The sequence below is a fragment of the Thunnus albacares genome, chromosome 15, assembly GCF_914725855.1.
Source record: "Thunnus albacares chromosome 15, fThuAlb1.1, whole genome shotgun sequence".
Classification (NCBI taxonomy): domain Eukaryota; kingdom Metazoa; phylum Chordata; class Actinopteri; order Scombriformes; family Scombridae; genus Thunnus; species Thunnus albacares.
Genome location: NC_058120.1, coordinates 22,342,527 through 22,368,783, shown reverse-complemented (window position 1 = coordinate 22,368,783; position 26,257 = coordinate 22,342,527). Strand labels below are relative to the sequence as shown.

Genomic DNA, 26,257 nt, shown 5'->3' with positions numbered 1-26,257 from the left:
GTGTATAGTTTTATTTTTAAAGACTTTAACATACAAAATTTAAACTGTTAAACTGTTTTTTGAGACCAACATTATGTTAGTTTTTCACACTGTTCACACAGAACACACAAGTATACAGCATATTTACACAAGTGACTGACATATAAATATAAAATGAGAAGAAAATTCTGTAAATCAAAGAAAGGAAAAGCTGTTAACAGTTGTAAACAATTTGGTCTTTGTTTTACAGTAAGTAGTGTTTTGTATTATTATTTATGTATGACTTTTAACTTTAAAATTAATTTATACTTCATAACTTAAAATAACATTTGAGTACATTACAATTAATTTTACTAAATTTACTATATTTAATGTTTTGTTCATTATCAATGTTGTCAAAGTACTGCTTACTTTTACTTTTGTTACACACAACTTTTAAGTACTATTATAATAAATTAATGTCACTTTTACTTCCTTATCAAAATATATTTATTTTTTACTTTAGTACAAGTTATAATTACAAACTTGTGTGTTCACTGAAAAATCCGGATTTTGTTGGGTGGCTCATGAACGCAGCATGTGTCCACTTCACGGACCGCCCTCAGCGGACACGTCAGACTTGACACGCTCTCCGTGAAGCGACTGACAGTCCGTCCGGCCAGTCCGGAGCTTTGTTGATAGTCGGAGCTGCGGCTGAACTTTGCCTCATTGGCCCGTGTTTGGTCGACATCCCCCGGGGTCGCCTCGGGGGAAAATCTGCATGTCCTTCAGCGTGTCGTCCGCCTTGGCGCTGGAGTTGAGGTGTTTACAAGAAATTGTGTCAAGTCAAATCAAGGTGAACGTCTACTTTGTGCTGCGGACGCATAAAATGCTCATTCACTTCATGCTCTCTGAGCTGAGAGGACTGTAGAGCTTCTGTTGGTGAGTACAAGTTGAATTTCCCTCTCTGTCACCTTTATTCATGATTCATTGTAACTCTAATCAGCTATAAAATCCTTTAAATAATTGTTTATTTTCTCAGGTTTGTTTTAAAAACTTTTCAATTTTCATGTTTTTGCCTTTTCTGCTCTCTTATCACTCAGCCAGCCAAGTTAATATTACACTTTTATCAGTATTTGATTAGGTTGTTTTTTCCAAAGCTTTATCCCACCAGCATGGGAACACAAGCTGATGGACAAACTCATCCATCCCATCTCAGCTCAGAGCCTAAAAACAACCTGTTGTACAGTGACTATGTTATTCCTGGCTGTGCAGGTCCAACCAGGGAAACACCATGACAGGTGACTCAGTGGTCTGGAGGGGTCTGGCCTGGATGAAGCAGGCGGCCAGCAGAGCCCCACCAGGCGGCCTCCCCTCCTCCGGGAACCAGAGGCTGCTGGCAAACTTCCATCACGCTGCCGGATCAGCAAGGGTGAGCAGTCAGCCGTGATGTGGCCGTCACGCTGCTGCGGAGACGGATAGAGTTTCACAGACATGTAACCCAGATACTTTCTGTCTGTCTCTGCCTCCGTCACCTCATCAACACCACAACAATAGTGACCAATGAGGATGATGATGCTGGAATAGAAACTGCAGGAAGGAGAAGCTCAGTCAGTGAAGGATTCACCTGATAATGAATTTTCTATGACTGATAGTCGTATTTTAATGCCAAAAACAGCTCCTATATGACAAATGTGGAGTTTTTTCCTCTGAAGTTTCTTCTTTGTTGGGAAGTTAATCCTCCAAAACAACATTTAGACCATTAGTTCTCAACCTTTTCTGGCTTTTGACACCTTAAAATGAAGCATTTTCTACTTGTGACCCCTTGTCATAGCTTCCATGTGTCCATAAAAGAGTGATTTTATTCTTGAAACTTATCAGTTTTTTTATTTTAATAACTTTTAGAGGCCAGAAGAGGTAAAACTATCCCATATTTCAGAAAAAAGCAAAGATTATAGAAAGATTTTCTAGCTGAACAGTGTTTTTTTTAATAATTTATTTTCCCATTAATCATCTTATGACTCCCAACCACTGATTTAGACAATCGTAGGGCACTAAAATGCCTTTAAACACACATTTTCAGGTAAACTGCATCTTTAGGCAGTTCCATATTATCTAAATGAGGTTATTTATTTCATCTTTTATGATAGTAAACTTAACATCTTCTGTGTTTTGGACTGTGGGTCGAATTAATCAGTGAAATATGTCTCAAATGTTGATATTTGATGGTTTTCTTAGCATTCTGTAGTAGACTGAATATCTGCTATATCTGGTAAATTCTGATGAACATTTTCTGACATTTTTCAGACCAAATGATTCATGGATTAATCAAAAAGGAAATGCAGATTCATGTGTAACTATTACAGAGATTCTTGCGAAAACAGATGTAGGGAGGAGAGAAATAGAGACAGTCGGCAGAAAATTATGTTTTACATGTTTTGTTCATTTTCCAGTAACACTAGAATTAATTAAAAAGTTAAAAAGGTCTTAAACTAGGTTTTAACACAGGGTCACTCCACAAGATTAGGTAATGAAGGACATTTTATTAGTTGATATGATCCTTTAGTGATAAAAATATCTAAATAAATGTACAGTTAATCAAACTACAGTACGTATAACCACTTGATATGGAGTAAACTTGGGGCTTTCGGGGTCCTGGTTGGGGGTCTTGGTTCACAATGCAGCTGCCCTCTTTGCCCGTTTGGTAATCCAGCTTTGAGTATTGTCATGTTGTGTAGATCAGCCAAAAACCTTCACACCTACTTCTATGTTTTGTTCATCCAGGAGACGTTCGACAAACATCAGCCAGTCTGCGTCCACAGAGCCTCAGCAGCACAGTTTCACAGATATTCGACCATGGGAGCTGGTTTCAGCGCCTGTTTCACTGGAACTGTAAATAGCGGCGGTCAGGGGACGTGCAGCGGGAGAACCGGTACGAAGCGGCTCAAGTCGAGCCAGCTGTTTTCTGCACAAACAAGGCTGTTCAACCAGGACAACTCCACAGTGGGGCGGCTGACATCGGAGGACATTGATAAAGCAAGAAACACTAAGAAAACAGACGTCAAGCAACATAAACAAGTGGTAAACACTCTTAAACCTTTTTTGTTTGTGAAAATTATTAATCAAGAGCATGCGGCTGTTAGTTTAAAACTGCATATTTATCTTTTTTCCTTCATCTATTTTTATATTTCAGCTCAGTGAAAGAGCCAGAGAGAGGAAGGTGCCAGTCACACGGATAGGAAGACTGGTGAATTTTGGAGGTACGGTTATTGATTTGTTTCCTCTTCCTGTTTCAGATCACAGCTGAAGAAGAGTAACATCATTATTCTTACTGACCATCAGGTTTTTAGTTGGATTCCTCAGATCTGCAGCAGAAATCTGTGCCATTTTAAAAGTAAATATTTGATACATAAATCCTTTCAGCAGCTCCTGCCGATGTGCCCTTCAGCAAGGCGTTTGATAGGTGCTTTGTTAGCAGGGCTGTGTATCAATATTAGTTTACCGGGCAGCTGCAAGACTTCTGTGAAGGTGTGATCTTGTATGAATGTGAAGTAGAGTGGTGCTGACTTTTTGACATTTAGCTTTTAGAGACAATCTTTGGTTTATTTTATCTTTAAGTTTAGTTCATTTTTTCATTTTCAGAAGAAGTATTTTGTCAGTTGAAGTTGATTGAAAGAAAATTAATCTGCAACAATTTTGACAGTCGATAAATCAATGAAGTTTAATAATGAATAGTAATGAATTGGTTCCAGCTTCTTAAATGTGATTATTGCTTATTGTCTATGACAGTAAACTGGATAATTGATTAGACAAAAAAAGCTATTTAAATTTGTCACCTTGGATCTGGGAAATTGCAATGGACATTTAATAGACCAATCAATTAATCGAGAAGACAATAAGCAGATTAATCAATACTAAAAACAATGATTAGTTGCAGTCCTACTGTGTATGTTTGTCTGAACCAGCTTAATGTTGAGCTGACTTGCAGTGACCCAGAATCTGAATTTAAAGCATCGACAGCATTAGCTCCAGATAATGTCAATAATCCTAAATGGACGCTGGCATTTTCTCGGCTAACTCACAACTATTTCCGACATGAGTTGTGCAAACAAGTTGTGCAAATGACATTGACGGTGTTGGCACTTCCTGCAGAGTAGCAAGGGCTCATGTGAGCCTAACAAGTCGCTCTGCAGGATTTCACCACCGCGGAGTTGATGTAATGTGGTGAACAATCTGTGCTGCTAACAAGAAGAAGTCAGAACATTTCCCTTTTTTATATAAGTCTCTTTTGATTAGTTTAACAAGTAGAGTTGTTGTTCATTGTTATTTCTTCCCTTCACACTGAAGTGTTTGAGCAGTAAAGGTTTAATTTTAGATTTAGTTGAGAGAGTTTTGCAGAGCCGGGGTCAGACGTAGGAAGGTGTTGATGTGCTCCTTCGCAGGGACTGGAATGACAGAGTATCAATAGCTGAGAAGATGTTTGAGGGAGACGCCAGAGAGTCCAGCTAACATATAAAACATGTCATCAACTATCTCATCAAAGGGTAGCACACTTACAGTTGTATCAGAGATTTATTCACTTCTTTCTTGGCCTAAATTTGCCCCTGAGCTCTCAAGGGCTCTTAAAATGTTGCCTTGAAACATTAAACCCACCTCTGGTCACTGATTGCTGTTATCACGCAGCAGTTTGTTATCTGATGCAGAGTAGGGCATCGGTAAGGGTAAGGCTCTGGGCATTCATGAAATAACAATCGCCACTGCTTTGCTCTAGAGGCTGATAATGTTTTACTTTACTTTTCAAACAGGGCCAGTCTTTCCAGATAAAAGTTTGTGAATTGATCTCTTTATATTATTAATTTCTTTTTTGGCAGGTCTGGCGGTTGGACTCGGCATCGGAGCGATCGCTGAAGTGGCCAAGAAGAGTTTCAAACCTCAAGAAGGTGATAAGAGGAGGATTTTTTGTTTTATCGGTGGCTTGAGGGGTTAATAGAGTTCACTATGAAGAATAACGTGGTATTTATGTGTATTGGGATGTCAAAAAAGGCTGTTGATACTCCTCTAAAGCAACTCAGTTTACATTTTAGCTTTACATATCATTTGACAGTGGAATTAGCTTCAAATTCATGATCACTATGTAAACAAAAGGATCCTCATTAGCTTTGGTAATCAGCCTAAGTGGGCCCTGTAATTAGACTCAGAATAGTTAACATACAGTATAAACATATCAAAGCTAGGGCTCGGTATTAAACGTGAATACTTTTTGTGTATCAACGGAAATGTGTCACAAACCCAGAGTGCAGAAAACTGTCGAGCGCCGACTGTTGTCATGAAATGCTCCTGATGTCTTGTTCTTTGATTAGTGAGCTCCTAATTCAAACAATAATTTTGCTCATTGTTGTAAAGCCTCTTTGTTTTAGGAGTCATTTAAACCCTGATGCAGTTGAGAGGTTTCGCTTATTTTGTTACTGAGAAAAAAAAGGTTTTAATAGAAATACATTTTATATTCCTCAGTCTGAGGTATTGAAAAATGTTTTGTCTGTTTTCATATTGGCACAAGGAGCCGGTTGCACCAGCTGATCATAAGTCGTTATAATATGATGTGTGCAGATATAAATATAACAAAGTCACATTTGTACGTTCAGAAAGAGTTGACAGTTTATTTCATCTTTTGGCTCTTAAAATTCTTATCGGAGGTTATATTACAGCTCATGGTGCTACAGTGACTTCCTGTTTACATAGTTGGTTGCCTCTTACTACAGGTGTTTCCTAGCAACCAATGTAAACATTAAGTGTTTACTATTGATTGATTGATTCAGTATTCTCACTTATGAAACTAGTCAGTATTTAGTAAGAACTTTACAGGCAACTTGATGGATTTATGATTTTTTTTTATTTTTTTTTTAGCTGGTGCAACCCAGTTCAGTATTAAAATCAGATGATACTCAGCCTTATTCAGAGTCTGTAATATATGATTGTTTCATAGAAAGTGTATTTTACATATATCATAGAATCAAATGATTTCTGAGCCAGAATAATTCAGTCAAATGTTTTCATTGCCACTAAATGCATGAATGAAAGAAAGAAGTTAAAGGAAGGTCCTTTGCTTTCTATTAGTGGTTAATGTCATCTTTCACTACCAGGGTGCAAAATTAACTTTGTCCACTGGCCAAATGGCTACTGAATGTACAAATTTTACCAGCCACTCAATAGATTATTATAGATTTTTTTGGCTGATGAGTGAAGCAAATCTACCAGCCACTTGCATATTTTACCAACATATGGCTGGTGCTAATTTAATACCTTGTTCACTACTACACTGACATTTCGCTGTAGACCTTATTTTATCTTATTTGTACTGAATGATATGTTTGTTTTTTAGGTGTTAAAAAATCCATACTGGATTCAAGTGCCTTCCTGTCTGAAGCCAACGCTGAAAGAATCGTCCGGACGCTCTGCAAAGTTCGAGGCGCCGCACTGAAACTTGGACAGATGCTCAGTATTCAAGGTGATGTCAATTAAATATACTCAGATGAATCTAAATTATATTAATCACCACAAACACGTGCAGGGATTCATCGTCAGTGATGCAGAAACAAACTGAAATGATATGACACAAGGACATCAGGACCTCAGACACACTGCTGAGGCATGTTATAGACAGTAAACCCACATGCATCAGTGTATAAATAAAGACCAAATACAGATGGTAAACTGGTGCTTCAGCTTCCCAACAAGAACTCATCATGTTTCTGTATCAGACTCACAAGCAAACAAACAAGATCCTTTTACCAACAGGGAAATGTCATCACCTAAAATAAACCCCGGGCCAGCTGAACACAATAAGTGCCATTCCAGTCGAGCTATTGTTGGCAGCAGGGGCTAAATTGACACTGAGGTCTGTTGACTTAAAACAGAACACTTACAGTGTTGTTTTACTGCCAGATCTCCGCAGCCCCAGTTTGTACCTGTATGATCATGACTGTCAAGTCAACGGAGCTCAGTGTTTGTTTTTTCTGGAAGATAAATCTCTGGCGATCTTTCAAAAACCCAGAAGGTCATTTAATAACAGTTACAAAGCCTTTTTGATCTATCCGAATCAAATGTATTCTATATACTGCTCAGTAAAAAATATTTTTAGTCACTTTCACATGATTCTTTCTATTTCCTAGTTGTCATTCAACAAAATTACAAGGTTTCATGATCAGATATCTGTATCAATGCTGAGTTTCAAAGTTCACTCTTGACCTTGGGGGGAAAAACAGCAGTTATCTAACCTCATGGTCCATTTAATAGCTGTTCTAGGGCTTTTGATCGTATCACGTGGTCTTCATCAACAGATGCAGAAGAGCTGAAGCATTTAGTCACTAAATCGATTAGGTGATCAAACACACAATGAATCCGGAAGTATATATATATATCTAGTTTCAGCCTCTCATTTGTGAATCTGTTCTGCTTTCCTTTGATGTGATATTAAACTGAATATCTTTGAGTTTTGGACTATTTTAGACAAAATAAGTCATTTGAAGACGTCATCTTTGGCTGTAGGAATTTGTAATTTTATAGGCCAAATGAGAAAATAATCAACAGATTAATTGTTAATGAAAATAATTGTTATTGTAGATGTTAGAATCTCTGGGGGGGGGGGTTTCTAAGCACTTTAATCTCCCTAATGGAGGATAAAGGCCCTGTGCTGAAACATGTTTGTGAAATAAAGAAGATTCTTCCAGTTAGTCATCTCAGAGTTGCAGAGTTGCATTTTCACATTTGTCCTTTTGTTACATCAGGACCTCGTTGGTAAAGTAGCAACAGCGCAAGCTTCTTATTATGAGTCATTGAGTTCTACTTGATTACACAATTTTCTGCAAAAGTTAGAACAGTTGTGGTTATTTCACTCCAGTGATTTCAGTAATTTTGTTTTTCTTCTGTGCTCTTCTTTCTGGTTGGAAGTGAGAGGGACTCGTTTAGAAGAAGGTTATTGTTAAAAGAATTTCTTCTCAATGACCTTTAAATAATGGAGATTGGATCCGAAGTATCAAGGTTTAAGTCAAATTTATTTTCTTGTACAAGAAGGAGCGTTTCACTGTGCAACTCACAAACAGGGTTACAGAGAAAAAGGCTGGTCTCAGAACATTCACAGTTGGTTTATATACCTTACAAATGGGCGTCTCTAATGTTTACAGATATACTCCACAAATAACGTCATGACATTTTCTCATTTGTCTAATTGGTTGTCCAGCTGTAGGTCCCTACTTCAAGATAACACCCTTCTGACCTGTCTCTGACCTTTACTCCCACCTGACCTCCTCTAATGCATGTACTAGTCTCCCGTTGTTAATCTTAGCTGCTACGTTTGCTGTTTCTGCAACTTTGCAGAGCAAAACAGCAACATTCATCATGACATGCAAAAACAAGAGTACGCACATAGTAAGGTTTTAAGACATCTAATCACAGTATAATTCTGATTTTTGTAACAGTTATGTCACATAATTTTGCAACATTTGAATCAGAATCTGGTAACAGTTGGTTGTTTGGTCACAGTCAATCAAATGTGACAAAAAAACAGTCCTGATGAAGCAGATTATCTGAGTTTTTAAGTGATAAAGGTAAGATAAAGTTCATTCCCTCTTTGTGTTTCTCTGTTGAGCTGCAGTGGAAGTATAGCAACAAAAAGAGGAACTTTGGCACTAAAAAGACTGTAACATTTAAAGATATTTGCTTGATTTGACTCGTGTGGACGACTGAAGCTTCATAGCTTCAGATAAACTTTTAAATACATTTTCACACAGAAGCAGGACTGTGGATTTTGATCACTTACATTGTAAGTGCATTATGAAGGGATCTTCTAATGGTCAGTATGAACAGGAGAATGATTACAGCAAGAAAAAAGTATTTCAGTGTTCGTGTGGGCACCTGTTTAAAGACATACTTGAAAAATTGTGAACCCGTCCTTTAAACTCTTAAAGGGCTTCTCAAGCAATTAAGTATTGTACTTCCATAAAATTGGCGGATTTGCAAGAGACAGATTTTTAAAAAGATTGACACATAAATTGCAGAGACTTAAATGAATAAAACTCCAAAATCACTGATCTTACATTACAAACCATCATGTTTCACTCAGTGTCTCTTCTTCTTCTCTTTCAGATGACGCCTTTATCAACCCCCAGTTGGCCAAAATCTTCGAGCGTGTTCGACAGAGTGCAGACTTCATGCCCACTAAACAGATGATGGTACAGTATGAAGAGCTGAAGTAAACAACGCAAACTCTGTAGGTTTCATAGGTAAGACAATTTCTCTACTTTTTCTCTGCAGAAAGCCATCAGCAGTGACCTCGGCCCAAACTGGAGGGACAAACTGGAGTACTTTGAGGAGAAGCCGTTTGCAGCCGCGTCGATCGGTCAGGTGCATTTAGCGAGGCTGAAGGATGGCAGAGAGGTCGCCATGAAGATTCAGGTGAGAGAGGACTGTGTGCAGAGAGATACGTAACTGTGACAAAATACAGCAAATTAAAAATTACACACACAATCAAATCTTTCCTTTCAGTACCCTGGAGTTGCCAAGAGTATTGACAGTGACGTGAATAATATCATGACCGCTCTGAGTTTAAGCAACGCGCTGCCTGAAGGTAACATTGTTGGAGGTTTTTTTTTATCATATTTAAGATAACAGCTGCTATTGTCTGACGTTTGTAACCTCCACTATTGTCAATATACTAACCTGCACCAGCAGTTTGAATGTCATGATTTTCAGCTTTTTCCTCATTTGTCCTCCCTGTACAGGTCTGTTTCCTGAGCACCTTATTGAGGTCATGAGCCGTGAGCTGGCGCTTGAGTGCGATTACATAAGAGAGGCGAAATGTGCCAAAAAATTCCAGTGAGTTGTTCACACTTATTATTACAACATGAAACCACACTGCATGTAACAGGTCAAAGTCAGTGTTTCACATTTAATGCACCAGTTTTATTTGAAGCACCAGTTTGCACCAAAGATTGATACAAAAACAAAAAGGATCACGCAGAGGACAACTTTACACCTAAAACTGTATGAGGATAAAATAGTGTCGTAATCCATAACATTAAAACTGAGATTTGAAAGATTGAATGAAGGTTTAAACTGAGATTGTAAAACTGAAAAACAGGATTTAAAGATATGAACATAAGATTTGAATGTGTGAAATAATTGCTTCACTCTGTTGAATCTTTGCCAAGCAAGTTTCAAAACTATGAATACACAGATTTATAACATTAAAAATGTAGTTAAAATCGGGTGAAGCAAATATTTCAAACATTCACATCTTTAAATCCTATTTTTCAGCTTCACATCCACAGTTCATACTTTAAAAACTGTTTTTTCCTTTTACCTTCAAATCTTAGTTGTAATGTTATGGATTATGACGTTAATTTCACCTCATACAGTTTTAAGCCTAAAGTCGTCTTCTGCGTGGTCTGTTTTGTTTTTTGTTAATCTTTGGTCCTAACTTAGGGGGGTTTTTGCTATGGTGTTTGTGAATCAAACAGTGTATCCAGTACTGACATGTTTTCCTTGGATTTTCTGTTGATGAAGTTGTGCTTTTGTAGATGCCACTATTTTCATTGTGCATTTAGGCATAGTAGCTACCACCACTCATTTTCACTACTAAGTATTTTTTGTTTTTATTTCAAACAATCTGCTGTTGTCCAAAACATGTAAAAGGTTTCACTTCCTTTCATGCCCGAAGAGGTTTTTCCTGGAAAGACCTTCCAGACAACAAATAAGCTCAACAGCAATGTTGAGCTGTAGAACATTTAGTTATAGCATCATAATGATAAAAACCCAAATATTGCCAGTTGTAAATAGGCTGTGCTGTCATTTTTAATATTTATTCATCAAATCAAATTTAAATTTATTGTCCACAGAAGAGAATAAATAAATACGCACAAAGAACATCAGGAATGACTCTAAAACTACTTTTAAAAACTACAAAGTATGACTATAAAACTTAGAGGTCATTATATTTAATGAGTCCGCTTTTAGTTCTGTGATTTATTGTGTTGATATGTCGATGTCCTTCTGTATTCTGTCTTCATGTGAACCCTGGCAGCAAAACAAATGACCCCTAGTGAGACATTAAAGATAACGTAACCTAATAAAGATACACTAACCTCTGTTGATGTTAATGTGTGAGCTAAAAGCCTCCTGGCTTCACATCAGCTGCTGTTCGTTAGTTCAAATTTAGCCTTGTTATAACGTAAATGAATACTAAGTGCAGATTTACGCATCACTAAATTAAATCCAGTTGCACCAAACAAACTAGTTCTCAGAGACGAGTTGTTACTAAAACTTTACACTGACTACCTGCCAAGTATAACAGTCGCGTAAGCTAGCTGATTTAGATTTAAGCGTAAAGGAGTTAATATGGAATATGGTTGACATATCTGACCTGAAACTTAATATTTCACTGATAAAACACAACATATCTCAAATTACAAAACTTTATGCCAATAACATCAGACTAAATTACCAAATAACATTAGCTAGGTTAGCATGATCGGATATTTGCCTTTAACTGTAAACTGCATGAATACTAATTCCAAAGCACACATACTTCTCCATGTATGTAGATAGAAATAAAACAAATGTCAGACCTACATTCACAAAAGATTGTTGGTAAAGTTTATTTTATCTTTTGGCACCTAAAACTGTTATTTTTGGACGTTATGTTACAGTTTGTGATGCTAACAGTGACTTTCTGTTTACATACTGTAGGTTGCTGCTTCTTATTGGACAGTGCTGCGGGTGTTTCCCAGCAACTGATTTATACATTACAAAAGTGTTTACTAGCTAAGACGTTTCTTAAGTTTTACTGGTGCAACCTGATTTAGTAAATCTGTAGTTTGAAACTAGCTAGTAGCTACTAAGAAATTTAGCAATGGATTTACAAACAGCTGGTGCAACACAGTCCAATTCTCCAGATAATCAACAAAATTTGACCTTAAAGCTATTTAATCCCAAGCCTCTGTGTACCAAGATAGTTCTTTGCTGTTGACATGTTTTTTTGGGGGGGTGGGGGCATTTTAGCCTTTATTGGATAGTGGGCAGGGAAGAGGCAGACAGGAAACATTGGGAGAGAGAGATAGGTATGACATGCAACAAAGGTCCCCAGCTGGAATCAAAGCAGGGATGTTGAAGTTATGTGGCATGTGCAGGAACCATTCAGCTGCCAGCATGCTCCCTGCTGTTGACATTTTTAATCCGTTTTAAAAAACTTTTCCTGTGTTTGTGTCCCAGAGAGCTGTTGAAGGATCACCCGTTCTTCTATGTTCCCGACGTGATTGACGAGCTGAGCAGCCAGCACGTCCTCACCACAACGCTGGTTCCAGGTTTCCCTCTGGACCAGGCCACTGACCTCTCTCAGGAACTCAGGAATGAGGTATGCCTGCAGAGCTTCACACCGCCGTGAACTCTACACCAACACAGTACAATTTACACCTGCGCCCTGCCAAGATGTCACCGGCTTTGGAGGTGTTCAAAGTGATGTGCCAAAAAACAAACATGCCACCTTTTGAAACTCCAGAGTCATGTCGGCACATCATGGAGATTATTTTTGCTCATTGTTTTTTACTCGTCAACATTTTAGTGTAATTTTTATGTCATAATAACACAGAGAGCAGTACTTTTTAAAAAGCACTGAAACTGTATATCAACTTTATCTCAAACAATCCTTTTGTTCTTTCCTTTTTCTTCTCTGCTTCTGCCAGATTTGTGAGCAAATCTTGATATTATGCTTGAGGGAGCTTTTTGAGTTCAGATACATGCAGACTGATCCGAACTGGTCCAACTTCTTCTTTGATCCACAAGCTCACAAGGTCAGTTCACCTCAGTCGCTCAACATGCACTCAATAGATATATTTGATGTTTCTTCTTCTCACTGAGGTCTGTCGTTGTGTTTCTTTGCCTTCAGGTCGCACTGTTAGATTTTGGAGCAACACGTGGATTTGATAAGAGCTTCACTGATACTTACATTGAGGTGAGAAATTGTAGAGATGTGAAATTTTCAGTTACAAAATATGATAAAACATTTGCTCAGGTTTTTTTGTGTTATTATGACATATTTTCTCATTGCCATACACCAAATTGTTTATTTTGTACAAGAAACATCATTAAATTGCAGTAAAACAACTTTTCTTATATAACATGACAAGTTGGTACATTATTAAAACAAGAAACTTCCATATGTTGTTAAAATGAGAATAAGATAAGAATAAGAATACCTAAAGAAAAGACATTTTAGCCTACATTGGAAAAAAAATGTTGAAAATTTGACAAATATTGGTTTACTTTACAAGTTTTATTTGATGCTTGGGATGAGTAACGGCTAAAGTATTATCTATCCGACATATAATGTTTTTACAAGAAAAGTTACTGGTAAAAACTGAAAAATTTGGTATGAATCAATAATGAGAAAATATGTCATAACATGAAAAAGATTTCATTAAAATGAGAAACTTTTTAACAAGAAACTTAAGAAAATACATTTTTGGTGTGGTGACAGCAATATGCTGCTGTAAGAAAATCATTTTACTGCATCAAATTCATCATGCCAACATCTCAAAAACATCCTATGAAATGAAAAATGTGACTGTTTTACACATTTAGTGACCCATAATGTGCTGTATTTACTAAATAGCCCTTCATTTGTCACCTCAGATTATTAATTCAGCTGCAAATCAGAACAGAGAAGGCGTCCTGCAGAGATCCAGAGACATGAAGTTCCTCACAGGATTCGAGTCAAAGGTAAAAAAACAGAAATACTGAAGCTTTCCTCACAAAACAGTGTAATCACAGTGAGATTAGTTAAAGAATAACTATTAAGTAGTAGTCATGTATTGATTTCTCTCCTAGTTACCTTAGTTTATTGACTGCAGTCAACTGCATTTTTTTATTTTACTATTCGTTATTAATCAGCACATGTTCATACAGGGACGAGGAATTAATCTGTGAAATGACCTGCAAACTATCAGCATTGTGACGGATACAGAAGGCAGTTATCACTGACAAATACAAGTTGTTAATTATTTAGTAATGATTAAATAAAAAAATAACTAACAAAGTGTCTAATCACTTTAAATAACATTTATTTATTATTAAGTATGTCTATGACCTTTATTAACCTCTACTGGTGACTAGACAGAATTACAACAACATTGACAATTATTTCCTCTTATGTGAGCCCGGCCTCTCTTCCTTTCACCATAAATAACAAATCATAAAGTCTGTAAAGAAATACAAGAGAAATGTTTACTGGAGATGTAAATTTATTGGTCAACAAGCTACATACAGTCATTTGCATTTTTGGTTGATTTGTAAATTCCCAATAATTTCTAGGAAGTTTCCTGGGAAGAATAATTTTGCTACTAATTATAAAAACTAATTGTAAAACAGAGACAGTTATAAATTGGTATACTTCCAGTTAAGTAATTTCAATTAATTGGTAGCATAACAGTCTTTTAGTCAAAAATGTGAAATTTTACGGAGAATAATGTTTCTAATAATAAATCAATAATTAATGAATATTTACTTGGATTTAAATGGAACCGCTAATTCAAAGAAAACTGCTTATAAACTCCAAACAACTTAAGTATCTAATATCTTCTATGTATATGAGTGCTGATGATTCATACACACAGTGGTGGAAGTACATTTACTCTGTGAAGTACTGTGCTTTAGTACAAATGGAGGTACTTGTACTTTACTTGATTGTTTCCATTTGATACTTCCTTCTATTCTACTACATTTCAGAAGCAAATATTGTACTTTTTACCCTAATATTTGAGTTGTAGTTACTTTATAGATTAAGATTTTTACATACTAAACATATGATCAGCTCATAAGAAATGATGCTTCTATATAAACTAAACTACCCACCAGTATACAAAGTCGTAAAACATTATTACCACCATGACCAGTTACATCTGGTTGCTTAAACACATTAATTCCTCAACAATAATAATCTAATAATTTGATAATATAATATTCATAGAGGGGCTATTCTGCATAAGTACATTTTTCTTAGAATACTATTGTACTTTTACATTATTAAAATTTTGAATGCAGAACAGAGTATTTTTACACTGTAAAATTACTACTTTTACTTGAGTAAAGGATGCAAGTATTTCTTCCACCACTACTGCATTTACAGCATATGCAGTTGAAAATGCTATTAAAGGGGAATTCCACCTAATTTATACACCAAAGTATGTTTACAGGTCTTGGAGAGCTACTGCTTACAGTACGTGTAAGTTGTGTTCCAGAGGGAGATGTTGGAAATCTGATAAATTGCTTAAAGCGAGAGATCGATATATAGTTGTCGAATTCATGCTGGTTGCTCCTTTAAAGCCTGTTGATTAACTGCTGCTTTCCTGTCGTAAGGCGATGGAGAACGCCCACGTGGACGCGGTGATGATCCTCGGTGAGGCCTTCTCCTCCGAGGAGCCCTTCAACTTCGGAGCGCAGAGCACCACCGAGCGCATCCACAGCCTCATCCCCGTGATGCTGAGAGAGCGACTCACGCCGCCTCCCGAGGAGACCTACTCCCTCCACCGCAAGATGGGCGGCTCCTTTCTCATCTGCTCCAAACTCAAAGCTAAAATTCCCTGCAAAAACATGTTCCAGAAAGCTTACGCCAACTACTGGAAGGACGGACGCCCCGAGTCGACGCACTAGCTGAAGACTTGTGTTGCCGAAGCATGTTAGAACTGGGATTTTCTTGCATTGTTTGTGGTATGTTGAACAATTTAACTTACACATTCTTACCTGTGAAGATACATGAGGGCAACTTTGACCATATAATGACCTGATGTTACCTAGTTCTGTGTTTTTACAGCATTCTGCACTACTGACTCATCGTTAAGTAACTTATCAGTACACAAAATCTTTGAGAATAATGTCTGCCAATCAAGAACCATTTGTGTGCTTTATATTCCATCACTCGTCTTGACCAGGACTCACATCCAGACTAACATGCGCATTGCTTTTCAAGATAATGAGTGAAGGTTATTTGTACGTATTGTTTGAATTTATTTGTTGTGCAAACCTGTACAATTATGTGCCTGTAATGGTTTGAGGGACTGTATTCCATCAGACTAGGATTGTCAGATTAATAAATTGATATTGATGCTGCAAAAAAAATCAACTAAATGTGTTAAACTCAGCACCAAAGTTTATAGACTGAGTGTATTTCTTCAAATGAAAATGCAGATTATTATTATTATTATTTAACTGTAGAACAAAGGGCTCAAGAAAATATTTGAAATATTTCAGTGAAGTTTGTTAATTAGAAAACTTTGGATGTGCTGAGAATATTATCAACCCGTCCCAAATATTTTGTGTCTAGTCGTATGAAACTTTAATTTACGCATGTACAAAACATAAGTGATTGTTTGACAGTTCAGATCTGTGCAGAGAAGGATGACTTTCTATTAAATGTTTAAATAAGGGCTACACCAGTATATTGAAATATGAGACAGGGAGGTATTTGTTACTTTTGGATACTGTATTTGTACCTACATCTCCAGTAATAAAAATACTTTTGAAGACAAATCTGACTTTCTGATGCTTTTTAAATACACAGTTAAGTTACAGAGGTCCCCAAATTTCTGAGTAGAAGCCAACTGAAGACTTTTTTGTGGCAGCAAGGTAGTTTTCACCAAACCAATAATGAATATAAAAGCATGAATACAATCTGTTGTGTAAAAATTAGGGAAATACCTGTAAATACATAAATTAATGAAACCAAATTCCAAACTAACAATGAAGAGAATCAGATTAAGTTATTTAGTCTCTTTGTTTCTGTAGTAAGTGTCTTGTTGATGCTTCAACTGAGATTTCAGTTTAATACATTAACATTTAACAGTACAGGTTCCTCTGAGCATATTGAATCTGAGAGAAAGGGTTTATATTAATGTGATTTATTTTAATTTAAAAAATATTACAAGCATATAAACCATGTTTATACTGTAACAACAGGATTAATTTATGTTCTTGTTGCAATAAAGTCAACTCACGCTAAGGAGACACATTACAAATATTTGTTGCAATTTATCTCCCGTTTGTGATGTCAGTACCTCGTACGTTACTCTGTGATTTGACATATTAAAACACAAAACAAAATATTTATGTTATCCAGCAGTGGGGTAGCTTTTAAAGGGGTTTTATTTTCATGCTGTCTGTGCTGAAACCAACATTTAAAATCAAAATGTCCACAGACTTATTATTAACACACTAGCTGGCGAGCCGAGGCACCGACTGACACAGGTTGTAAATATTTGATTTAAACGTTTGTTTTGACCCCGACAAACATTTTATCATCCCAGGCAGATAGTTTTGGGTAAACCCTGTTGCAGCAGGTAAAAACTAGTGTTTTAGAGTTTTCCCACCAGTTTGAGCGACAAAAAATACAGGCAGATACACCGCCACACACTTCTAGTGGGTCATAAGTGATGATTGAGAGGGATTACTTTTGTTTTTTTAGGAAAATCCTGCATCGTGTACCTTTTAAAGTTGTTTAAAGATGGATCGGAAGGCTACGTAATGTCCCAGCTGTCGGTTACAAAGCAACATATAGACACCAGCACCTTGTGTGTAAACAACTTGTGTCTATAAACACGCCAGGAGGAATAGAGGCTTAAATAAAAGAAAAAGAAATAGTTAAATAAATATCTTGTAAAGCTTACAGGAGTTTTAACGGCTTTTTTTTTGTTCGTACATTCAGATATAGAAGAAATGTATTGTTTGATATGGACAATCAGCTCTGGAAAGTTTGGCTTTTTGCTTAAGATTTGCTTTGATTTGTGACTGTAAAATTTGAAAATAATAAACAAATTAATAGATAAAGCTGAGACCAGAGACTCCTGTCATATTCAGTGAATACAAACAATACATTTTTCCAAAGTAATGCAAAGTGAGGTTCAGTTTGATCAGCAATAAAACATGATGAAACCAGTGTCCCAAACTCCCGAAATGTAAAAGCTGTAGCCCTACAGCAGCTGGTCAGACATGCGCCAGCAACTTGTCACCTGAGTTGGGGATCCTCTGTTTCATATTTTAACTTTAAAAAGTGTGTAAACCTTTCAGCTACGTGTCTCTTTCCACAGTCATCGTTCAGTCTGTGAGGTCACGGCGCTGTGAGCGGCGGTCCTGACGTTCTCCACTTGGATCGTGATGCTGGTGAAACTAAACTCAGAGCGCAGAAGCTTCGTTGCCTTCGTGAGGACGATCTGCGGATCAGCATCTTCCTCTGAGGACACAAATAAAAACATATTCTTAAAGTTACAGTTTATAGTTATATTTATCACACAGATGCAATTTGTATATAATCAGTATTTTCTACAGCGTTGTCTGGTTTCCACACCACGTTTTTAACAACCTGGGCCTATATTCAGGACTAATGGACCTCACACTTCTTAAAGCTGTTAGTTCTGTTAGCATCTGTTATTTTAGCTTATTTTTATTTCCAATTTAACACTTTTTAATTGTATTTAAATTTAAATTGTATTTAAATATCTTGTTATATATTGCCTTGTGTTGCTTTTACATTTTGTCTTGCACTTTGAATTGCCTTGCTGTTGAAATGTGCTATTTAAATAAACTTGCCTTGCCTTCGTTTGTTTTAGAGCTGCAACGATTAGTCAATTAATCGATTAGTCGATTAAAAGAAAATGAATCTGCAACTATTTTCATAATCAGGTAATCATTTTTGTCATTTTTTTAAGCAAAAATGCTTAAAATTTGATGGTTTGCAGCTTCTCAAATATGAGGATTTGAAGTTTTTCTGCGGCATATATGACAGTACGCTGAATATCTTTGGATTTCGGACTGTTCAGACAAAACAAGACATTTGAAGACGTCACCATGAGCTGGCTAGAAATCATAACGAGCATTTTTCACTATCTGACATTTAATAGACAAAACGACGGCAGATTAATCGATAATGAAAATAATTGTTACTTGCAGCAGTAGTTTGTTTATTATTATGATTTTGGCTATCAATAAGATTGCAATCTCATGTTTGACTTCAGCTTCAGGCTAAACTGGAACTGATTTTGACCCTGATATGGTTATGTTCAATATAACTGAGTAAATTTTATGTATTTTTTTAATTTCATTTAACCTTTATTGGAAACCTTGTTTGCAAAGGACACAAGTTGGCAGCATAAAAAGTTGCAGATAAAAAAACTAAATCAGGTAAAGGATAAAACAACATTAAAAACACAACAATATTAAAATAAGGCTAAAGTAAACAGTAAGCATGGAGATAATTTACATTTTACGGTAGAATTGAAAATAGCCTTGGATTTTGCCAGATATATTTATCAATTTATATTCTTATTTTAAAGTATTTCAAGAGATTTCTTTCATATCTCTGTTCGTACTTAAGGGACAGACAGCTTGTGATAGAAATCTACAAAGATATTAAACTTCAGGATCATCTACTGGACTTATTTATTTGCTGCTGTTGCTGTGCTTCACACCCTCTCTACTCCGACTGGATGGCGGTGGACCTGTGTGTCGTAGAGATTAGCTGTGTTGATTTTACCTGTGACCACGTGCACGGAAAGTAAAGAATGAGTCATGTTGAGGCTCCACATGTGCAGACTGTGAGCAGCTACGACTCCTCTCACCGACAGCAGCAGCTCTCGCACGGCGTTGAGGTTAATGTCCTGAGGAGTGCCTGTGGGAAAACAAAAAGATGCCACTCACTACCAGTAACTCATAAACTTTATTCACTTAATTATAAAACAAATATATATATAATGGCACTTGCAGGCGTAGGTTATATTTACCCTCCAGCAGTATTCTGAAAACATCCTTTGTGACTGGAATTGTTGTCCCAAGAACCAGGACCGAGAACAGGAACGTGCAAATCGGATCCGCTACTTTATATTCAGGCTGTGAGGAAATAAAGTTAAAGACAAATAATAAACCACACAATAGAGCTTTAAGGTGTGCTGAAGGCTGTACCAACTCCACCTGTTGATACTGTAAACATGCCAATAATGCATCCAGTTTAACTCACATTGTTTGTCCCTCTGTGCTTTCTGCTTTGCACCCAGTTCCAGGAAATTAAAGGCACAAACAGTAGATTTATGTCTTTTTCTCTCCTAATTTTCTTCTTTTAAGTGAGTGAAGTGAATGAAGAGCATTTGAAGGATTAGGTTGGCGTTAATCTACGTTTTTCTTAATGTCAACAAATCTCAAGCTTTTGTTCCAATTAAAGACAAGATTCTTTAAAAAACAGGTCACAATTATATAGTTAAATTCTTAAAGAAAGGCTAAATAATGTCCTAAACCAGGAGTACATTTTGTTGGGGACTATTTTCAGATGTGGACTAATTCTGCACACATTTGGTGCTCTGGGCCTCGTTCTTCTTTGTATGTGGGTAACCGACTTCTCCAGATTAGAATATTGATGATTTTTGCATGAGTCTGGATTTTTTTGGTTCTTCAAAGCTGCTTTAAATTAATCTGGAACTGTTGTCATAGCAACCTGCCCATTTTCAGATACACATGTCTCACTTTCTTAGATTTATAATGGAAAGAAATTATGATTTTAGATGAGAACATGCAGGTTATTGACACAACATTACGATCAGCTGGTGTAATAATCACATATTAATTTTATAATGAAAAGTTACCTTTATTAATAAACAATAAAAATATATTACAAGTAAAAGTTTGTTAAAAAAAAAAAAAAAAAAAGAACCAATCCAAATTTAGTTTGGGATGCTCTGAGAAAAAGACATAAACTCAACTAAAAGATTCTGATTGTTAAAATAACTCTTTGTTGAAGCATGTTCGTGCACTTAAAACTTGCTTTTTGAGATTTTTTTTAATAAATTACTTGCAGTCTGACCACATTCACTGGTAATATCTGAGTGTTTAACAGTGATGAAAGAGTGGAGACAGTAGAAACACAAAATACCAGCAGTAACAAGAAAGAAAAACAAAGACAAAACAAAGACTAAAATGAGACATGTCCATGAATCTATTGCCCCAGTGCATGCTGGGAGGGTTACCAAGACACCTACCGCATGTAACAGCAATTACACGATCAGCCAATCATATGAGTGGTGATCATGGTTTCAACCAGGATTAACAAATCAATCCTCAAACTGCATTCAAAAATCAACAAATGAGCTAGATGAGAATTAACAGGATTAGTTTAGTTTAGTTTAGTTTAGTTTAGTAAAGCCACATTTGAAGAACGAGGCCCTGGTGAGTGCCCATTGACTAAAATTAACCACATGTTCATCGTAATGCAGAAACATGAGCAACAGTGTGGCTCAGTGACGTGTTTTGGAGCTCTACGGCACAGAAGAATAAGACATGTGAGGCTTTGGATGCACAGAAAATACTTGTTAGTCAGTGTTGGTTTTGGTCTTTTGTTCACAAAAAGGAAAATATATATTTTTTCGGTTTTTGTTGACACTGACCCAGAAGTGGATGATGGTGGCAGCCAGCAGGACCCCGAGACTCTGCAGCAGGTCTCCCACCACGTGGATGAAGGCGGCCTTCACGCTGGCGTTGCCGTGGCTGTGAGCGTGGCTATGAGTGTGGCTGCGCTCCTGACGTTCTTTGTCCCTCTGCGGCCGGCTGCTGGGAAACCCGTGGCTGTGGCCGTGTGAGGCGCCAGACTGATGGAGGATCAGGACCATCCTAAATAAAACATAAGTCCAAACTATTTTTTAGAAGAGTCAAAGCTAAAATAATCCTGACAAACACGGGTAGCGAGCTCATCATACTCACAGGACGTTGACCCCCACAGCACAGCCCGAGGTTATGAGCATGATCTGACTGTCGATGTCGTAGTCTCCATCCATGATCCTCTGTATGGCTGACAAGACCAGAACTGCCGTCACAGCCCAGATAGACACAACTGACAGCAGCATACCCAGAATCTCTGTTTAAAACAGAGTCAAGAGAGTCACAAAGTAATTTATATAAAAAATACAGTAACAGAACTGATGAACTAGATTCATAATACACTCGTGTAGAAGCAGAGATTACAGTCAAGTTGAAAATGTGGAAAATAGGAAACACATTTAAAGAAAAGCAGGATAAAATAATTAAATACAAATACATACAGTACATATTTATAGTTAGTGTATAAAAAGAAACAAAAATACACCATAAAAACTTATGTACTTATATAAATATACATTTGTGAGCAATTTATAAGATGGCAGTGATAGTTTAGGGTTCCTGACAGTAAAATCAAAGTTTCCTTTAATGCTGATTATAAACTGAGGGACAGTAAGACGAGCTCTCCCTCTTTCAGAGATCCACAATAGAAGTCAAGATTCTGAATAGCAAAAAGAAAAGAAATCATGTCTACTTTCACAAAATCCTATTGTCACACCACAAACAAATGCACTACAGTCTGCTTGGAACTAGACTGAACCTCACTTTGGTCTCAGTTTGGTCATTTAGTTCGATCGACAGCTTTCAAATCGGCCTAAATGAACTGAACAGTTAAACGGAGAGTTTGTTTAAACCAAAACCAAACAGGCTGAAGTTAAGCTCGGGGCAAATGTTGAGAAAAATCCTAAAAATTGGAAAGAATGTAAAACAAAACTTTTTTGGGTGGACCGGTCATGGACCAGACCTATAACCACGGTTGTCCATGAGTGAGTGATGAAGTTATACCATTGGTTGGCCGTCACCAGTGTTGGAGTTTCCTCATTGGTTGAAATAAATTGTCGCGAGATGATGGAAGCAGAGGACAGCAGCGACGCAGAGTGACTGTGTTTCCTGCTTCAAGCTGTGATGCTCTCAGCTCTGGACACGTACCCGCATCTCTACCGTCTCCTCCTCCACCGTCCAGTGTGATCGACTCTCCGGCTGGCAGCAGCCGGCAGGAGAGACGCTCCGTGATGCGTCTGGATTTCATAACTGAACTAATACCAGGATGCAAGCTTTTTAATTCTCTGACATTTTCACATCAAAAACCATGAGCAGCATTAAAACACGAGTCTTGCAGGTAAAACATGCGACTCATGTAGCTGTTATATCAGTTTAGTGTGGGGCCGCTGCTCTGCAGGTGCTTTAGATTTGATTCTAACTGCAGTAACCAGGTGGAGATAAGCCTCCTGAATTTGCAACCAAAATGCTGTTTCCACCGTAGCCTCCATGATCATTGACAGGGAAAAAGGCAGAAAAAAGGTGCATAGAGGGAGAGAGAGAGAGCATAGTTAAAGCCCAAGATCAAGTGAAAAACGAGAGACATCCATAGACTGAAACAGATGACAGAGCAGAGGGAGTTTAACAGATAATTAGAAAAGTTATAATTAGAATTAAAATTAGTTCTCTTTCAAATCAAACATCCCAAGATATGAGTGGAAAATATTGTTCTTGCAACTGCATTTATAACCTTTTTTTTGACTTAAAAAATTGCAGATGAACATTAAATATCCAGGAATTCAGATCATAGACACTACCGCTGACTGTCCCTGTAACATTGACCACACAGGGTCCAGCCATATACGAGGTTTTGACCTTGTCTTGTTTAGATTAACATATCAGTACAAACAATATGGAGGCACAAGTGATACCTCAGCGTTCATTGATATATATGTAAATATGATCTACGCAACATATTTTTCGAGTTATTTTCATCTCACCTGCTCGATGCCACCCGAATGTCATGGTCTGCGTGCGAGGCCTGGATGAGATCCACAGAGAGAAGATGCTGATCATGATGCTGCCAAAATCAGTCAGAAGATGCGCCGCGTCTGTCATGATGGCCAGACTGCGAGCAGCGTATCCACCTGCACAGAAGACAAATCCCTGAAGACTGGCAGAAGAAACAGGTGTGTGTGCCACGTTACGACAGAACTGGAGACATTAGTTGCAGTCAGATTATTTGTAATTAAAAGTTTGTTTAGCCCACTTCAAACAATTAGGCAGCGTCAAAGTGATTAAAAGGGATTTTAAACCTTAAAATCAAAAGCTTCTCCTTTTAAATAAAGCTTATTTCATCCACTTTTTGCCTTTACTTGACCACATTGATGTACTGTACATGCATGCATCGTCTTCTATCATGACGCCTTTATTCTAACACTTTTTAAATTGTATTTAAATGTATTTTTACGCTGCCTTGTGTTGCTTTTATATCCTGTCTTGATGTCTTTTATGCTCTATGTGAAGCCCTTTGAATTGCCTTGTTGTTGAAATGTGCTGCCTTGCAGAGCAGATTACAAACAGTTAAGAGCTCAGACATCATTGTTCTTTGTGTACTTGGTTCAGGTGGTCACTGTCACACAACCATCTTAACTCTGTGAATTTATTCCACAAAACATGTGAACAGCTCTTTTCTCAAAGTGCACTGAACTAGTTCAAATACATTTCTTTTAAGCATGTTCTGCAATTAGATTTAAAGTTTTTTAGATTATATTTGGCTGCAGATATTTTGGGGTATTTTAAAATCTAGATGTGTCAGCCTTGTTGTCGTTATTGTTAGATTAGTCTTATATATTTTTATGGTTTCAGACAGCTCTTGGGTTGCTTTAAAGGTGCAACAAATGACATTCAGCCTCACTGGATGTCAGCAAACAACTATTTGCTATGTAAAGATGTAGAGAAGTAATGGCGACTTGAGACAGAGAATGAAGTCATAATCCCTCTGTGTGTGTTGTAATCCGAGCTTCTCTGTTCTTTGTTTTGGTAGCCGGTCCGGCCGCGCGTGCAGGTTAGCGCGTGTGCGTCCCCCCGTGTCCGCCGCATCCGTTTCCAAGATGGCAGCCACGTCACAAACTTTCTCAAATTACAGCCAAACGGTACACAAATGTACACTAAAAACATTTGAGGCGAGAAATTTGATTGTCGATTCATTGAAATAGGATTTTGATTGTATTAGAGACCTTATGACTTTATAATCACATTTCTGTTTGATTTTGTTGCATATTTCGTGTTATTTCTTGTTGATATCGCTGCCTCTCTTGGCCAGGACACTGACAAATGCTGATAAAATACTCACTGTTAAATAAAGGTTAAATAAATTTTTAAATAGTGAGGATATAACCTGAATATTTGTCACTAATTGGTGTTAATTATGACACCTGAGTATATAAGTAAAAGTAGCAATGATACAGTATAAAATAATAAGTCCTGCATTCAAAGTTTTACAATAAGAAGTACAAATGTAGTATCAGCTAAATGTACTTTAAGTATCAAAAGCAAAAGTGCCCATTATGCAAAATGGTGTCTTTATGACACCATTTTGCATAATGGGCACTTTATGACTGATTCAACATGTATGAAGCGTTTTTCAAAGGTTTCATCACAGTGAAGCTAATTTTACCAACAGTATGTTATTATTATTATGTTATGATGTTATTTTAAAGGTTTTTTGGCACTCTCGTCTATAGAAATGATGAAATCTTATAAGTTAATCATGTGTTTTGTATGAAAAAGCTGAATCTGCAAAGTAACTATATCTGACAGATCAATGCAGTGGAGTAAAAAGTGCAACAATTCCCTCTGAAATGTAGAGAAGTAAACGAATAAGCAAAAAATACCTATAAATTGAGTAAATGTACTAAATTCCACCACTGACTTGTACTACAACACATTACAAACATCAACCAGGATCACTTTTCATCGCCTACCTGCCCAAAGAATTCACATTTACAATTTAAGATATTATAAATAATTAAGGGACAATCAGGAAACATCTTTAAACTGTCTGATCATAAAGTTAAGACACATTTGAGCACCGTGGCAGGTGAAACTCGTTTTGACCTTTCTTCTTACCAATCACCTCTCCGGTCATGAAGACGAGGCTGATGGCGCAGGCGATGACGAGCTTCCTCCTGGCCAAACGCCTCTCGTCACCTTCAGCCTTCGACATCACGTCCGTTTCATGGCAGAGACGCTCCTGCTGCCACAGGCCGTCCACGCTGGAGGCATCTTCGCTGACCTCTGAGTCTGAATATCTTTCCTCTGGAGAGCTTAACCTAAGACAGAAAACACAATCTGGAGAAAACTGTGATGTATTCTCTCTCAAGAAATGCACAATTGAGATCATTTTAGGGGATTTAAATATCTATATCAATACATAAAAACCATCTGTAGTGAATTTGAGCTTTATGAGAAGATAAAAAAGATGAAGACATACCATCCAAGATGCTCCAAATGACTCTCAATCAGATGTTGTTTCTCTGAATCAGTTGATAACTCCATAAATCCACCTTAAGAACTCCCTCGTTTTAAAGTTTAACTGGTGGCAAAGTGAAGCTCAACAACTTGTCACCTACTGCAACACACA

The 26,257-nt window shown here is 37.1% G+C and overlaps 2 protein-coding genes across 2 annotated transcripts; one reads left to right on the top strand and one right to left on the bottom strand.

Annotated features, from left to right (window-relative positions):
• The first annotated feature begins 639 nt into the window (after positions 1–639).
• coq8ab (coenzyme Q8A, genome duplicate b) lies at positions 640–16,533 on the top strand. The gene is made up of 15 exons (XM_044374321.1): positions 640–900; positions 1,234–1,390; positions 2,743–3,039; positions 3,152–3,218; positions 4,830–4,898; positions 6,338–6,463; positions 9,100–9,185; positions 9,268–9,408; positions 9,499–9,580; positions 9,735–9,828; positions 12,223–12,364; positions 12,693–12,800; positions 12,896–12,961; positions 13,642–13,728; positions 15,364–16,533. Exons 2-15 carry the CDS (start codon positions 1,253–1,255, stop codon positions 15,655–15,657), a joined length of 1,797 nt encoding a protein of 598 aa, XP_044230256.1. The 5' UTR covers positions 640–900; positions 1,234–1,252; the 3' UTR covers positions 15,658–16,533.
• Positions 15,825–25,937, bottom strand: LOC122997960 (zinc transporter 2-like). The gene is made up of 7 exons (XM_044374385.1): positions 25,744–25,937; positions 23,613–23,759; positions 21,739–21,892; positions 21,426–21,648; positions 19,776–19,881; positions 19,529–19,663; positions 15,825–18,229 (listed from the first exon to the last, which is right to left on the bottom strand). Exons 1-7 carry the CDS (start codon positions 25,838–25,840, stop codon positions 18,087–18,089), a joined length of 1,005 nt encoding a protein of 334 aa, XP_044230320.1. The 5' UTR covers positions 25,841–25,937; the 3' UTR covers positions 15,825–18,086.
• Between the last annotated feature and the right edge of the window lie 320 nt (positions 25,938–26,257).